This window comes from Lepisma saccharinum, chromosome 1 (assembly GCF_977018435.1).
Source record: "Lepisma saccharinum chromosome 1, izLepSacc3.1, whole genome shotgun sequence".
In the NCBI taxonomy this organism is placed as follows: Eukaryota; Metazoa; Arthropoda; class Insecta; order Zygentoma; family Lepismatidae; genus Lepisma; species Lepisma saccharinum.
In genome coordinates, this window is record NC_139229.1 from 221,755,440 (window position 1) to 221,772,844 (window position 17,405).

At 37.4% G+C, this 17,405-nt stretch overlaps 2 protein-coding genes across 2 annotated transcripts in view; one reads left to right on the plus strand and one right to left on the minus strand.

The window, feature by feature from the left end:
* LOC145979341 (uncharacterized) overlaps positions 1–17,405 on the minus strand; it is a 273,539-nt gene that overhangs the window by 148,335 nt on the left and 107,799 nt on the right. The gene's annotated exons all lie outside the window — the stretch shown is intronic.
* The window catches only part of LOC145979350 (uncharacterized), a 75,003-nt gene continuing 59,553 nt past the window's right edge, over positions 1,956–17,405 (plus strand). The window contains exon 1 of the mRNA XM_083112216.1: positions 1,956–2,120. Within this exon, the coding sequence (XP_082968342.1) occupies positions 2,106–2,120 (15 nt within the window). The 5' untranslated portion in view covers positions 1,956–2,105. The remainder of the gene's footprint in view (positions 2,121–17,405) is intronic.

A 17,405-nucleotide genomic window follows, 5' to 3' on the forward strand; every position in this document is an offset into this window, starting at 1 on the left:
AGAAGCTGTGGAGTTGCTATTGCTCTGTGCTGAGTGCGTTGATGTGGCAACTGACAGATCATTCGACACTGGTGTTGCAGAAACATAGTCCGCATTAGCCTCTGTAAAGTTCTCAGAGGGGAGGAAATCCAAATCGATATATACCCCTGGGCTCATAGGAAAAAACCTGTACAGCAGATAGCTGACTGTGCAAGTTCCATTCTACAGATGGAACAGAATTAACAATCCCAGCAACATATTTCTGTGTGATTGGTTTTGAACTTCTTTTTGTCCGGTACTGGAAGACTCTTTGTTGTCCGGTACTGTATGATCGCCACACGATATCAGCTCGTCCGATTTTACATTTTGTGCAGATGCTATCATGAATTCTTTATCAGCTATCACGAACTAGATACATATATGCACACTTAACTATAAAACAATATCTCCTGCTTATCTCTAACTGGAGGAATATCACCGTGAACATAACTTTCGACACACACTTTTCGTACGAACTGCTTCAAGCTCTCCCCTTTCCCACGACACTCAGCGCAGACTTGCGTACCCAAACTATGTTAAACATTGATACATACACGTCGCACTGGTACCTGGCAACTGCTGGTCTGTAGCGTCCGAAGCGAGAACTAGCGTTGTCCGGTACTGTAAGACTTTCTCCTACATCTAATGTAGGAATGTACCACCGCTACATTCTACATTTTTCATTCACTTTGGTCCATTGAGGTGGGCACAGGGGCATGCCATGCCGTATTTTAAAAAGTCAACTTTGTTCTTCTTTTAACACTAATTTAACACTCCAGGGGTGCTGAGGGAATGCGAAATGTAATTTAGGGAGTGCAATGATAAAAATAAAGAGAAAATGAAACATGCATACCAATCAGCATTTAGTAGGCTTCTATGCAAACATGCCAATGACTTGATTCATCTTTGCTTTCTTTCCTTGAGCGCAAAGTGTACAAAGGAGTGAATGTGGCTTCACTTTCTGATTAGTATCAATAGCTTGCCTGGTTGAATTAACAAAACACGTTTGGTTAAGCTATTTGGTAACTGTAAACAAATAAACATAGTACCATTTATTAAAGTTGGTAATTTTGAACAATTTTATTGGTAACTCTAAGCACATGTGTTCGATTACTAAAGGTCATTCAATAATAATAATTATCCGTGGCTCGACAGCCCTGGAAGGGCCTTGACCTATCTGCCGACTGCCAGTCTCCCTCCCACAGTCCTACCTAGAGGTGTGGAGTTCTTCAACCGGTAATGGGGTGATGTGGAGTCAGCACGTCGGACCCTCAGCCGTTTTAGGGGATATCCGTGACCGGGTTACGCTACTCACTCGTAGCTCCCCAATTTCCTCACGATGATGGGTTGCCACCGGTCCTATACACAGGCCGAGAACCCAGGCGGACTCGAACCCATGCCGTCCCGCAGTCGGAGCCCAAAGCACGGCACGGAGGAAGACAAAGAACATTTAGTACTATTGAATAAGCATTTGTCTGTCGCTTGGTTAAACAAATGTTTGGTTGCCAGAAACTATTTTTTGGTTATTCCAAAATTTTCGTCTGTGAAGAGTCGACAATATTTTCGGGTGAAAATTAGTTTTGAAAAAGGGGTGCTGAAGGGGGGCGGGGAAGAAAATTAAGGGTGCAACCCTTGCGCCGCCTCTGCACGAGACCGACAATCGGGCACTACTGGTCGGTCGAAACTCAAACGCAGCACTCGACACTCGAGTTTCTGCAAGAGAAAAGCCCGATTTCCGTTTCCTCCGCGGCTGCCGACCGAAGCGTGGAGAAGGACGCCTCCGTGCATCCTTCACCTCCAACTCTTTCGCTTTCACACGGAATGTAGGCAAATGACCGAAGAGAGTTACGAAACAATCCAAGGAGAAGAGGAAGGAACTAACCTCTTTTTGCGCCGCTGGAAAGGAGGTCGCTGCCCCGGGCGCCGCTGCAAGTGGGCCACCGGTTGGAGTCCTCTCAGTCGCTGGAAGTTGCGTATTGGGTGAGCACGCGGGTGATCTATAGTGATGACCGAGTGAAGACGCGGGTGTGCTTTATTTGCAAACATCTCTGGGACCACCTTAGGAGCTTTCCACTCTGGACGGAAGGATGGCAGGATACACGGTGAGTTCCCTTCAACTAGGCTATCTGAAACGTGTACAGAGTGACTGGAGCTTCTCAACGTGGATTGGTGGCCGTTGCCTGGATCATTCACTGGCTTTTAGTGATACCATTCTAACGTTTCAAAATTACAAGTTTTGCACGGATAATAAAAATCAAAGGGATTAATTGTTTAGTTGTTTATGTTAGCTTATAATAAATATATTTCTCATCTACGGATCGATTGATTCATTTGCTTTACTTTACTTTGCTTTTGTGCCACTTATGAGTAATTGCGACGATGAAGATGATGTGATGAAATTGATGAATGGACACTCACAAATATCCATGCCCATCCCGGGATTCGAACCCCCTGGACTCTTAGTGCGATGTGCTAACCACTCCGCCACGAAGGCCGACGCATTGTATATGAGTCGGTCCTCGTGGCGGAGTGGTTAGCACATCGCGCTGCAACGCCAGGGGGTTCGAATCTCGGGATAGACATGGATATTTGCGAGTGTCCATTCATCAATTTCATCACATCATCTTCATCGTCGCAATTACTCATAAGTGGCACAAAAGCAAAGTAAAGTAAAGCAAATGAATCAATCGATCAACTCAAAAATGCCTCCCAACAGAAGCCCCCCACGGGACTTGGTGATGAATCGTGTAAGTCTGATTACGTTACTTATGCGTAATCTACGTGTATATCACATTGGTTTACAGTTTACGTAGTCTACGTAAATGTTGCAAAGGCAAACTCATAAATACCTGCCTTGAAAAATACTGCAATTTTCAATAATTTTAAACCTAATTTGAAAGTATCCTATTTGCAACAAAAAATCCTCACATTCTGTTTCAAGCAACAACTGTAGGAAAAACATGTAACAATCGTGGAACGGGAATGAAAGAATTTCACATTACTCAAATTAACATTTGATCTTTCTTGTACGTTTTCTTCTTGGCAGGAAATATTCTCAATTATCGTATAATAAACACAAGGCAGTTATAGGAATTTTTAAACAATCAGAACCACGGGAGAATTCTATTCATTTTCTATCACTCCCGGAGATCAGCCTACGGTGTCGCCTATTGTTTGCATAGATTGCGTTGTCATAAATATGGATTGCACCATAGGCGACGATTGTAATTACAATTTAGCTCTGAAAACACAAACATGCATATCAGGGTACATCAAACTTTATTAGCTGGTTCAATATTAACTACATTTTGGATTATATAATGATACAACACAAAATGTAACTTTTCATTGACACTAGATTGATTGAGAATTTGATAATTTTGTTCTCTTTATAATACTTATTCCCACTTTTCATTTTTAGAGATAAATATCTTCACACATGCTCGTACACACACACACGTGCGCGCTCGTATTTTTTCTAACGTTGGTTACATATCGTATAAATATATGACACTGCAACTTTCAGCCACGGCAATGCGGTATAAAAGTAGCACACGCATGTTTACAGGTATAAATTTAAAAAAAAATACTAATCCTGATGAAATAAACAGCGACATATTTTCAAAACAGAATATTCTCAACTTCAACTTTATTTTTTTTATCACAACGTTTGATGTGCCCATTTCAGAAGAGAATGCAGCGTAATGCAATGTTTCTGTATGCAAAAGCTTTATAATCGTAAATAGAATAAATAGTTACCATTATAAATTTTAGGAAATAAAGACCTAAAATGTTCTCACACAGAATCCTAAATTATTTTATGAAAGTTTCATCACACAAATAATATGTTGTTCCAAAACGAAACATTATTGAACGTTATACATTGCCCCCCAAGGAGGCCCCCGGTCACCCCGGTTCGGCGCCCCTCGATCGCATAGATTGTAATACAGTTTACATTTTCTACGCGCAGAGGTAGTTGTTCGTATGCAAATAGATACCTTAATGACCACATTGTCGTGAAGGAGACGAATGTTGCTCTATCTGTAGGGCTCCTTGCATGCTTCAAGCTGCTCAATAATCAAGGAAAATTCAAGTATACGGAGCAAATAGCCTAACACATTAGGGTTGCAATGAATGATATTTCTGATACGCAAATATCAATTCTCTACATGTCATGTCTTTGTGGATATCGTACTGTACTTATTTCTAGAAGATTAACCCTAGAAAGCTCTAAGGCTTTCGTCAAATTGACGACGCGTGAATACAAGAAGTTTTTTCCCCACCCCTTCTTACCACATGATGATCTTGGCACCCTCCGTACCTTCAATTGGCCTTGAGCTGTGGAGGGAGTGAACCGTCTGGGTTGCATCGCTGTCCAGTTGACAAATTATTTCATATTATTTTATCTGCGTAGTCCTTCTGACAAAGCATTACCTTTAACGTAAGCAAATTTGCCACATTTATTTTTTTGTTTCGACAAGGAAAAAAAAGTGTTATTCGAAACAAAACTAGAAAATGTGGTTTTGCTGCTTCAGACAACTCATGGCACAGCAAACTTCCGAATAACCCGTGATAACCATGAAAGAGAAAGAGGATGACAAAAATATTTTGCAGCCATTGTTCCAAAGCCATATGTGGAGAATACCAAACAAATGGATGTTTTGAATGTAACTATGAACGTTAAATAACATCAAAACGTTTTTATTTGTTACTAAAACTATAAGAAACAAATTGATATTTTTAGTCAATTTTAATTGCCAATAAAACTTCCTATAAAGCAGAAGAGTAAGGTGGTCAAAATGACTACGCCTTAGCTGTAGCGTCCCTGATTTTCGACCTTAGCTCTCTCTAGCGTTAAACAAGCTCAAACACAGTGGAAAACGTTATAGCTATCTAATGATTAATTATATGCAGCAGCACTACTGTATAATTATATATTTCAAAGTTTATAAGATCATTTAATTTCAATATTTTTCGGCCATCTCTAAAACGTTCGTTCTATCCTTTATAAGTACTACAGCTCTACCAAGAAGTCAGCCCACATGCGGCCGTAGACATTAGCAGGTAATCTTTTGATCACATAAATAGTAAAGGTAAATTCTAAGGCCTAATTAAGGAAGATAAGTAATTTTATTTTAAATTAAACTCCATCGAAAATAAATTCCGCCCTGGGAATGGCTGTTCATTGTGAGTGTCCCTTCATCTATTTCATCATCTTCTTCTTCGTCGCGATTAGCCAATAAGTGGCAGCGCTTAATAACAAAAATCAAAAATAAAATGAGGGAATGCATTTACTCTATACACATCAACACACTTGTCCGTGTTTGTTTGTGTGTAGCTACTACACATCGCGACAATTTTTAATTTTGCCCACTTCATTTATTCACTAATTCTATAAGTGCGACTCATAGACCAGACGTGGTTGCAAGTAGAGCTCACGGTAAAGTTTATTACATATATTTTATAACAACTTGTCATTTCATTAATTGCTAATTTTGTCTGATTTCATTCGCTTACGCATACCTTTCTTATCATCACGGTGAATTCTTAACGAAGAAAATTATACCACGCTATACGGTCACTCCGAGTAAAATAATAATAATAATAATAATTACTAAAACTAAACTCTCTAGCCTTCTTAAACCCGAAGGTTCATGCCTGCAGCAACACAGGCCTTCCATCTGTCCTTATCCTGAGCTAGATCTATCCACTATTTTCCATCCCTACCGATTTCCTTTAGGTCCATCTCAACGTTATCCCTCTATCTTCGTCTTGGCCTTCCTACAGGTCTCTTACCATCAGGTTTCCCAACGAGAATCCTGCAAACTTTTCGTTCCTCTCCCATTCGTGCCACATAGTCTGCCCACCTAAGTCTGCTTGATTTAATTATTCTAATAATATCAGGAGATGAATACAAATTATGTAGTTCTAAATTACGTGGATTTTCTTAGGATTTTATTTTCAAATACTATTATTTTTATGTTCCTCTTTCAATGTAAGAGACCAAGTTTCGCATCCATACAGTCAAAATTACTGTTTTGTATATTTTAACTTTTAGTTTCTTAGATATTATACGAGAAGATAAAAGTTTTTGAAGAGAAAAGTAACAGGCGTTTCCAGAATTAAGGCTGCTTTTTATTTCCTCTTTAATATCATTTTCATTGTTAGTATTACTCCTAAGTACTTGAATTTCCAAACTGGTTCAAAACAATAATAATAATAATAAGCTTAGAAAGAAAACAAGTCTTTAATGTTTCTGTATTAATGTTGAAGTGGTGGATAGCCATCGCATTTGTTTCGTCAAGGAGCACTGCAGATGCACTTAATCACGTGCGAGGTGTTGACCCGAGCCGATGGAATTCCAGCGTACCCCACAGGCCGTGAGTCGCCTCCCGATGGACGATCAAGGCGCTGCTAACAATACAAAGGGGGAGGCGACACTAGTGACACCTTAGCGGCGCTAAACACAACGCAGAGACAGGGATTTCGGAGACTTCTTTTCGATTGGGAACACCAAGACAAGTTCCGGTCTCATCTCGAAATAAGGGGCTCACGGGTTATCAGGGAGGACTCTGCAAACGAAGTCCATTTTTAGAGAAATTAACAGTATTAAATTAATTAAGATAAATAAAATGTATAAATATACAAATACTACATGTTTCTACTACTTTTAAAACATCTCTTCAAGTGTTAATTGACTGATACTGAACTCATCCCTTACACCCTCCACACTACTTTAGATGATGCAGATATTTATATCACACACAAAAAAACACAATATTCAATCACAGTGCCTACTGTACATTCCACCCCCGGCCGAAGCAATGAAACTCCCCTTCGTCCCTAACACTTGGGAGCTGTTGACCTTTGACGCAGATGTGGAGGGAATTTTCATGACGACAGTCGCAAATTTCTGCCTAAACGGGAGGCCGCAACAGAGACAGTGAAGGTACAGATAAAGAAGCTCCCCCATGAAAGAACTTACAAAGTTTACATAATCTTCTAAATACTTGCAAGTACTTAGACTTCAGCTCGTAAAGAAGATGAGCGAATGTAATAGCTGCTCTTCATGTTCTGTGGATTTATCCTTAAAGTTGTGAGCTGTCTACATTTTTACTCTTCACTGCAAATAGTTTTACCTAATGTGAAAGGGGACTGATGGCAGTGCCAAGGGGGACTCACGGCAGTTCCATGGAGGGTTCAGCCCAACATGGCCACTGCTTGGCTACGGGCCTGGAGAAACGTCTGTAAATTCGAGACGAGACCGAGACCGAGATCGTCTCGTGAGCATCGGGCAGGCAGGCATTTACAAGTCGAAAAGAGACTGCCAAGTCTAGATACAATTCCTATTTATCCATACTTGTATAACGTACGTAGTACCTAGGCTAATAAAAGTTAAATAAAATTGTATCACTGGAATGCAAATAGCAAATGAAGTAATGTAAACCAGAAAACGTGTTTTTTTTTAAATCAATTTTTTTTAAAAGGATTTTGCCTTCAGAATTATTTCATCTAAAAAAAATGACATTCAAGTGTTGTAATTATAGCATTTCCATGTTAAAATTAAGTTTTCGTACTGAAAAATTATTGTTGATAAAAGCTATGCTGGCACTTTCTTTCCCTGAATAGGAACAACACGTTCATCACCAGTACTAAAATCGTAACTCCTATTGTCCATTTCATTGTTCATTTACCCATCACGTTCTCTCAGAGTCGTTGATAAGCCGCAATAAACTCTTAAAAGTCTGGAATAAGTTCAAGATATTATTCTTCAAAACTGATAACTGGCCGTTATTCATTATCACGTACAGACCCGGATTTAGGAGAAGGGTTTGAGGGAGGGTCTCAATGTCCAAAGATACATCCAATGGCGAAAAATTCTTTTTAAAATGGCAAAAAGGAAAAATATAACTGTTTTTACATAACTTGGCCTAAGAGTTGTAACTGAAATGTACATACAAAGGCTTCACGATAATCCTATCCCCGGGCCTCAACATGAATACATCCAGGTCTGATTAGGTTTTGACTTAATTTTTTCTTATTTTGCGTCACTTTACTGTCACTACTCGCTAATCGCGACGATGAGGATGAGTGACGATGTGATGATATTGATGAAAGGATACTCACAAAGAACACCATGTACAATCTAAGTTTCGAACCCGGGACTGACTACGTACCTTAACAAACAGAACGTGATGACTACACCACGAAATCTCTTAAAACCGAAAAAATGTGCAGTAAACGTTATGAAAATGTGAAAACTGTATTGTTTCTTTTCAATTCGGTGAAAGAATAATGTAGCGCTCTAAACAAATGAAAATCAAAATTAGTTTGAACATGGAATCTCCTTCCTGGTAATATTAAAAGAATTTCTAATAAGCGCCGATATTCCCATATCCAGCCTGTTTGACGTAATGTTATAAATATCGCCTTGTAATCAAGGGGTCCTGGGTTCGATCGCCGGTGGCGACGCATTGCACAATGGATCGGATTTCATATTAAACTGCAGGTCCAGTCCTGATTAATCTGAGCAAAAACTGGACATAAAAACAAACCGATTTTTTCGTCTTCTGTGTATTTACATCCTCCAACACAGTGGCGCAACCACAGGGGGCAGCCCAACCAAACTTAAACGGAAACCAAATCTAGGGGGGGGGGGGGCAACATTGAAGTAAAGAAAAGCAAGGCTAGCTGAATCTAAGAGTAGTAGGACAAAATGAAACTAAAGATGGAATTAGTTTTCATATATTTCTTGCATTTTTCTCCCAGATGGCTAAAATCACCTGCAAGGGTGGCACATAGGGGCCCCTCGACGATTTCAAATTTTATGCAAATGAAAATACTTTTCGTAAAATTTTCTTGTTCGCTTCGTTCGCAATACCTGCATCTCTTACAATATCAAGTTCAGAGCAGTAGCTAGGACGTGGCAGGAGTCGGACCCAGGTCCACCGAATGATCTAAATAAAAAAAGTTGTAAAAGAGAGAATTCCATGGCGCCCTTTGAAATTATTTGCGCCCTATTAAATCAATATTGTTTTCAGTTTGCAAGAATTACTAAACAGTTCTATTTTAAATGGATGAACAATTGTTTTCAGGAAAAGGAGCACACACATCGTGTGAGAAACAATTTATATCATTTTTGCCCTTGGTTTGTTATGAGGTGGATTAATTGATTATGTAATCTATTTAAATAATATACAATGTATTAATAAAATATTGAATAATGTCAACATGTTGCACATGTATTTTCTTATTTTAAGTCGTTCTATGTTCCATAAAACGTATGTTCTATATGAAAGTTATACATTCGTCATTTCTGTCTTTCACAAATACAGTTTGCGTGCTTCTCTTCCATTATTAGCTAATGTGAAATTGAACGTGTTGAAAAATTCCAGTAAAAATGTCAATAATAATAATAATAATAATAAAAGGTAAAAGAAAAAGGTAAAGTGTCCCCTGTGCTATGCACCACGCCATGAAGGCGTATAGGGGGTGTGGGGTTAGGGTCCCACACTTTCTTGATCACGGCCGAAGGTGGGGATGATGTGATCAGCACCATGCCCCTGGCCGCCTTTACCCCCTGAGTTTCCTCCAGGTACCCACTTCATACGACGCTGGGTGGGCGCCAGAGCAGCTTGAACAGGTGGAAAAAAATCCTGGCGGGGATCGAACCCGGGTCTCTCGCATATAGTCAGACGCCCTAACGACTGAACTACCGCGACGTCAATAATATTCAATGCCATTATTATTATTATTATTATTATTATTATTATTCCTATTCTTGTTCTTGTTGTTGTTATTATTATTATTGGTATTATTATTATTATTATTATTATTATTATTATTATTATTATCATTGGAACATTTATTCTGGTTTCACCCCAGACAAAAATTCGTGGTTGCGCCTCTGCTCCAACACTAAAGAAATGTGAGGTTTTCCTGTTTTTGCATTTATGTTATTCCAGGCCAAATCATCACCAAAAAATGAAGCTTTCAACCCGACCATCTCAGATTTTCATGAAATTTGGTAGCATGGTAGAGGTCATGAAGTCATTTACATGCGTAAAATTTTAGCCTTAAGTTATAAACGGTGTTCGTACAGCAAGGTTGCCAACTTTATTAAAAATTACAAATTTATGCTTGCAAGGTCGACACAAAAAGTTAATAACTTTTCTTCTAATTTTAGTATAACTTTCATCTTGGGCTAATTTTAAAGCTAAGGGAGAATAGTTTTCATTAAAAGTAGTTTTATATGAAAATATAGAAAGTTTCACTTCAAGGTCAGATGATGTGATTTTTGACCTTGAATATCTAAAAAAAAGTATCTTAAATTTTAGTGAGAATAACGTATGTCGTAGAGTTAAATGTAATCTTTGTTTGGTGTAAGTTCCATTTTGGGATGGGTTTGGTATCAGAAAATATGACAGTAGTATATGCTGCATTCAGTGGACACCTTGCAGTCTAGTAAAGTGATGTCGTATTGGGAAGTAAATTAAACAAACTGAATTTACAGCAAAAAAAAAAATCAATCCGATTTTGAAGAGTTTATCACTCTCCGACCTGTAGGATCGCCGCTATCTTGAAAAAATGGCGCCCAAATTCACCTTGAAAATTTTAAAAGAATAATATCTCGAAAACGGTGAATTGTACACAAATAGTGAAGATAACCAAAATGTTAGAACAGAAAAGTTGCTAAATTATGGTTTTTGTTTGATGGAGCTACCATGAATCTTAATTGAATTAGAAAGCTCCATTTACTTACTTAATTTTTAGAATTTTGCGTAAAAGTTGGTTTCTGACACAAATAACAGCAAATATGTGACAAACTATGTGATTTACGTCCTAAAGTCAATAATATCCGAAATGAGACACTGTCGTATGTTTACACATGCATATCTATTTTTATATATAGTTATATAAGTTTACAAACCACCTACAGATAGATAATTCGTTGCTTCAGGCTCAATTCTTAAAGCCAGAAAAGATGATAATGTCAATTCTCGTAACATTTCAGAACACTAACCACCAAAGAACAAGAACATTCAAAATTAACTTTAGCAATTCACACACATATCAAGAAGGTTTAAATACATAATTAGTCCCATAATTTCACGTATTGACAAGAAATGCAAAATGCAAAAACCGAAAAACATTAAGCCTTGCTTCCATGATACGAAAAACTCAATATGCTGACCAAGGCAGAAATTTATTTTATTATAAAACATAAACTAAACGTAACGTTTCAACCTTCTAGCAAGGTCTTCTTCAAACTCTGCACCAAGTACAAATGTAACAAGGTACAAAACAGGACGATATATATACACCAAAATTACTCCCCTCCAGAATATTAGAAAGTTGTCCTTTCCACTCTTTCTAACACCTTCTTCCATTCTTTGTTTAACTTCAGTCCCCCATTCCAGTTCATTGTGTCTTCTTCACCTTTCTTCTCTATTTCCTTGGCCTCCTTCCATTTTCTCACTAGCATTCTCTTCTCCCTTCCTATCTGCTTAGCCTCATCCCACTCTATGTCATGACCTGTTTCTCTCGTGTGTTTAAATATCGCATTTCTCTCTCTCTTAAGTCGTACATCATCCCTATGTTGTTTCAACCTGTCTTTCAGCCTCTTTTTCGTTTCTCCTATGTACACACTCTGCCATTCTTTACATTTCACTTCGTAGATAATCCCTTCCTCTTCCTCTTCTCTGTTTTCCTTTTTCTTGTTTGCATTCTTCGCTATTCTTGACAGTTGACAAGGGAAAGCCACCTGCTAGAATGTTCCAGAACAACTTTCTAATAGTCTGGAGGGGAGTAATTTTTGTGTATATATATCGTCCTGTTTTGTACCTTGTTACATTTGTACTTGGTGCAGAGTCTGAAGAAGACCTTGCTAGAAGGTTGAAACGTTACGTTTAGTTTATGTTTTATAATAAAATAAATTTCTGCCTTGGTCAGCATATAGAGTTTTTCATATCATGGAGACAAGGCTTAATGGTGTTATAAGTGGACATTTTCCGAGGCTGATGAGGAAAATTAACAACTGGAAGGTCTTGAAGAGGAAAGAAATACACAAAGACGAACGAGATAAGTTTCTGAGAAAATGTTTGGAGAGAGGCAAAGCGCCTAAAGTATTAAAAATAAGTAAGAAGGGAGTGGTTTGCAACACCAGGAGATATTGGTTCAGAAAATGGAAAAAGAACTGATATGGAATGAAATAAGGGCAAGAAGAAAGGAGATAAAAATAAGAAAGGAGGACCTGACAAGAATTGAAAAATCTATTGAAGATGTTCTCATCATTTTTACAAGAGACTATACATTTTACGAAATGAAAAGCTGACAGGAGAAGTTTAGAGAGAAAATAAAAATAAAGTTGAAGAAGAAAGGAGAGGGACTAGGATGGAAAGAAGAAAGGAGAGAAGAAAAAGAAGAGGATGATACCAGAAGAAGAGTTGTGGTAATGGGGAATGTAGACGTATTAAAATAAGTGGAAGCATTTTTAAAACTAGATAGAGGTTTCAAAGTTAAATAAAGAAATGTAGACTATGAAGAAGTTATATATGACATTGAAGAAGCAGTGCTCCATATAAAAGAAGAACCAGAAAGAGACAAGATTAGAAGAAGAAAAGCAGCGATACTGAAGAAAGAAATGAAAAAACAAGGAAAAGTAGATAATTTCAGTCAAAAAGAAGGAAAGGGATGAAGAAAATCAAGACAAGAAGTGATGTGGTGATAGAGCAGGCAGATAAAGGAGGAGCAATTGTGGTGATGAAAAGAGAATGGTACGAGAGGAAGTATGAAGACCTAAAAGAGAACGGATATGAGGAGATTTGTGGAACAGAAGAAGAACAAACTATAAGAGAAAGGGTCATACAAGACTGTAGGAGGAGAGGATTCAAGAAGTGCATAAAGGAGACAGTAAGACTACCAAGATCGAAAGGCTCTCCAAAGATACGCAAAGAGGAGATAAAGTTGAGACCAGTAATGGACTGCAGAAACAATATTATGGAACCCTTGGATAATAAATCAAAGAAAGTTATTGAAGTGTTAGTAACACAGCAAGAAAGCAGAGCAGTTAAGAACAGTGGACCTCATAAAAGGACTTAAGTTGAATGAGATGAAGACGACAATGTTTAGCTTAGACGTGAAACGTATGTTCCCGAGTATCAAGAGGGGACACGTTTTGGACATTATTAAAAAGAGAATGGGACAATAAATTATAGGAGAATGGGATAGTGAAAGGGTAGTGAAGGCGCTGGAAACCATTTGGAATAACAGTTACAGTATAATGGGGGATAAAATAATGTTAATGAGTGAAGGACTGAATATAGGTTCTAGCCTAAGCCCAGCATTGGCTGAATTGGTTACGAATGAATGGGAAAAGAAAGTGGTAGAAAAATGAGGTGACAAAATGATTCTGTTTTGCAGACATGTAGACGATCGTTTTGGCATATAGAAGGGAACGAAGAGGCAGTTCGACATATTTGCCAAATAAATACAAGATGAAGAAAGAGGGATAACTCGAAATAGAAGAAGAAGACAAGATAAGCTACCTCTATGTGAAAAGGAAGAGAGGACAAGAAATTAAAACCGCTTGGCATCAGAAGAAGTGTGCCTCAGGGGTATTCTGCCACAAAAGAAGTAATGTAAGTGAGGTGACAAAAATAAATTTTATAAAAAATATGGAGAAGAGAATCAAGAAAATATGCACGAAATAATGTGAAAAAGAAGGAACAATAAATAGCCTATGGAAACAGCTGGAAAAGAATGGCTACGAGAAGGAGGATAGACTGGACATAAACAGAAGAAGGAAGAAAAGTGGCAGGGGAGAATTGGAGGAGAAAGAAAAAGAGAGGAGGTCTGGAATAAGGAGTATGGGGGAAGACCACAGAAAAGATATGCAAAGTGCTTAGGAAAGCGGGAATTAAAACTTACAGGAAGGGAAGGACAAGCATCTTAGGAATAGCAAAGAATTCAAACAAGAAAAAGGAAGACAGAGAAGAGGAAGAGGAAGGGATTATCTACGAAGTGAAATGTAAAGAATTTCAGAATGTGTACATAGGAGAAACGAAAAAGAGGCTGAAAGACAGGTTGAAACAACATAGGGATGATGTACGACTTAAGAGAGAGAGAGAAATGCGATATTTAAACACACGAGAGAAACAGGTCATGACATAGAGTGGGATGAGGCTAAGCAGATAGGAAGGGAGAAGAGAATGCTAGTGAGAAAATGGAAGGAAGCCAAGGAAATAGAGAAGAAAGGTGAAGAAGACACAATGAACTGGAATGGGGGACTGAAGTTAAACAAAGAATGGAAGAAGGTGTTAGAAAGAGTGGAAAGGACAAGAAAGAAAGAGGAGAGAAGAAGGAAGAAGAATGAAGGAAAAAGAGAGTGAGATAAAGAGTCCAACCACATTCTAGATGAAAGTAAATATGTTTAGCCTTTTAGGTGAAAGCACAGTTGACAAGGGAAAGCCACCTGCTAGAATGTTCCAGAACAACTTTCTAATATTCTGAAGGGGAGTATTTTGTGTGTATATATATCGTCCTGTTTTGTACCTTGTTACATTTGTACTTGGTTGCAGAGTCTGAAGAAGACCTTTCTAGAAGGTTGAAACGTTACGTTTAGTTTATGTTTTATAATAAAATAAATTTCTGCCTTGGTCAGCATATTGAATTTTTCTTTTTTCTTTACTTTCCCTTGATACATCAGGTTTATCATAGTGCAGAAGTAAAAGTAGCAAAAAGTGGGGGAAACTGGCCCCCTTAATGGCCGCCACTGGTCCTGTATGCTAAGATGTATTAATAACATCGTTTCCACTTCTCATCTTTGGAACTCACTGCCCCTCGAAATCCAGAACTCATCTTTAGCATATGCATTTAAGACACAATTAAAACATTTTTATTGGGCACAAATAGTTAGAACATTAGTGCAAGCTCATTAGTTAGTGACAAATTGAATAAAGATAAGTGCAGAAAAACACTGAAACTTAATATTTAAAATTCATAACTACTGTCATTTTTTTTGTTTCAAATATTTCCCTTTTTATGTAATGGTTTAAATGTTGTTTTCTAATTTTCATACACTAAAATTTCGATGTAAACATGGTTAAGTGGTTCAAAGGCATCAAAGCCTTGACTTCGCCATGATAAACAATTCGTCATAAATAAATAAGTAAATAAATAAAATCACGGCTTTGAATTTAACTCCACTAAAACTAATAAACTAATGAAAGTGAAATGAAAGTAAAATTAGAACTACTCGATCACTATTTGTATAGTAATTCTTGTGCCACTATTGGGGTAAATGTAGATATGTCTTTGCACATCAAGTTACATTTTCCCAAAGCATATCATACGTATAAATAGGTGAATAATAAAGAAACCATTTTTATTCATATCGAAGCATTCGACGAGTTAAGTCTAGTGCATTACCTGGAATATGGTGATTTCTATCATTTTCGCTATATTATAGTCAAAACAACTCGTATTTTTGTTTTCTCGCATAACTTTCTGTCCGGAAATAAATCACCTAAATGGCATTACAAATAAGGTAGGGGGCCAAAATATCGTCCCCTAGTCACTTTTGCTTACCTGGAGACCGTATTAAATTACGTAACAGCTCCAAAATTTTATATTACCTTCGTCAACTATCTCTTTACCTGGAAACCAAGTCAAAGCGCCTGTATAATCAATTGTTAGTACCAAAGATCAATAATTTCGAAAGTACTCGCATATCGCAAAACCCGCCGAAAAAGAGTGACTAATTTCGTCCCCCCAAAGCAAGGTCGGATTTGCCAAGATATTCATGTTACTTACAAAAGGTCATTACAAAAGTGAACATAATGAACATGATTAGTTGAATGTGGCGAACTGAAAACAAATTTAGAACTACTCAGAAACAATATTTTGATACTTGAAAAAAAAACAATATATGTAAGTTATTTCTTGTTTGTAAGATGATAATAATAATAATAAATTTTCTTTATTAAGCGGGCGAGGTTCAGCCAAGGGCTGCTCTCCCACCTAACCCTTGTCAATATGATGATATATATACGATAAGATAAACTGCGTATGGAGCAGTAAGCTAAATTTAAAATATTACACCGATACAAAGAAAATTTAAAAAATACACAGAAATTAGTTGCGTACAAAAAATTCTAACTACAAATACAAAAGGCAATACTAATAATAATATAATAATACACTTCCATATAATGAGTGACTTGATACCTCCAGTGTGCCATTGTTCCATTAACAGCAGATCTTTTACTTTACCTGTGAAGTTTAATGGGTTGCTTATACTTGCGATGTTCGCAGGCAATGCATTCCATGCTTTGGGAGACGAAAAGGAGAAAGATGATTTGTAGGCCGTGGTAGAATATTGATGAGCCTTTATCCTTCGAAGCAAGTATCACAAAAAAATTGCAACGTTTTTGGCGCCGGAGTATATTTCGTGGAACCATATGGAACATTTGTGCTGCGGATCCTGTTGGACGAAATTATGAACACGATGGGGGACGAAATTAGGAACAAGCCTCAAACCTTTTCAACAAGTGACCTTGACGGAACACAACGCACACACCCTTCTATATTGACAACGTACCTAAGCCAAATACGGTGCCTACCTTCAGATGCATGGACATTACAATGTGCCACGAAATATTCATGAAAATTCAGCGTGCTGGGGATACCAATGTGCAAATGAGAAGTGCAATGATTGGCAGTCATACTTGTCACGCAGCATAGAAACAGAAGAAATTTGGTTTACCGCAATATGCAGTGTTATAGCTAGAGATCGGATTTTATAGGGAAACATTTTCCTCTAGCAAGGACAAAAAAGGGAAAATTATTGCCAAAAAAGGGGGAGAAGAGAACTATAGTTTTCTTGCACTCTACTAAAAATAATATTTTAATTGAAAGCGCATTATACGTATACCATTCATATATAAAAAGGGATACATTAAATTTCGTATTATTTATTTATTTACTTAAAGTTTCAGATACAGTACTAAAATACCATTTTATACTGAAATTGTAGCAACAAGAAGAATATAATAATTATTATTATTATTATTATAAAAATAAAAATAAAAAAATAAAAATAACAACAACAAAACAAGACAAATACAAGATGGCAAACGGAAAAAAAAGATAAATTGTTACACATACATTCTTAGCGTTTGTCGGAAGCTGTGTTCTGACAAGAAATATCGGTATTTACAGGCAGGTTATTACACGTATATAAGTGGGGGAGCCTATAGTAAAGAGACCGCTGTAGGAGAGAGGGAATGTGATTGAGCTTTACGTTGCGGGTACTCGTAGATGAAATTGGTTGACAAAGAATTCGGTTTTAATTTTGCCATTAATGAATTTATGCAAAAATTTCATGT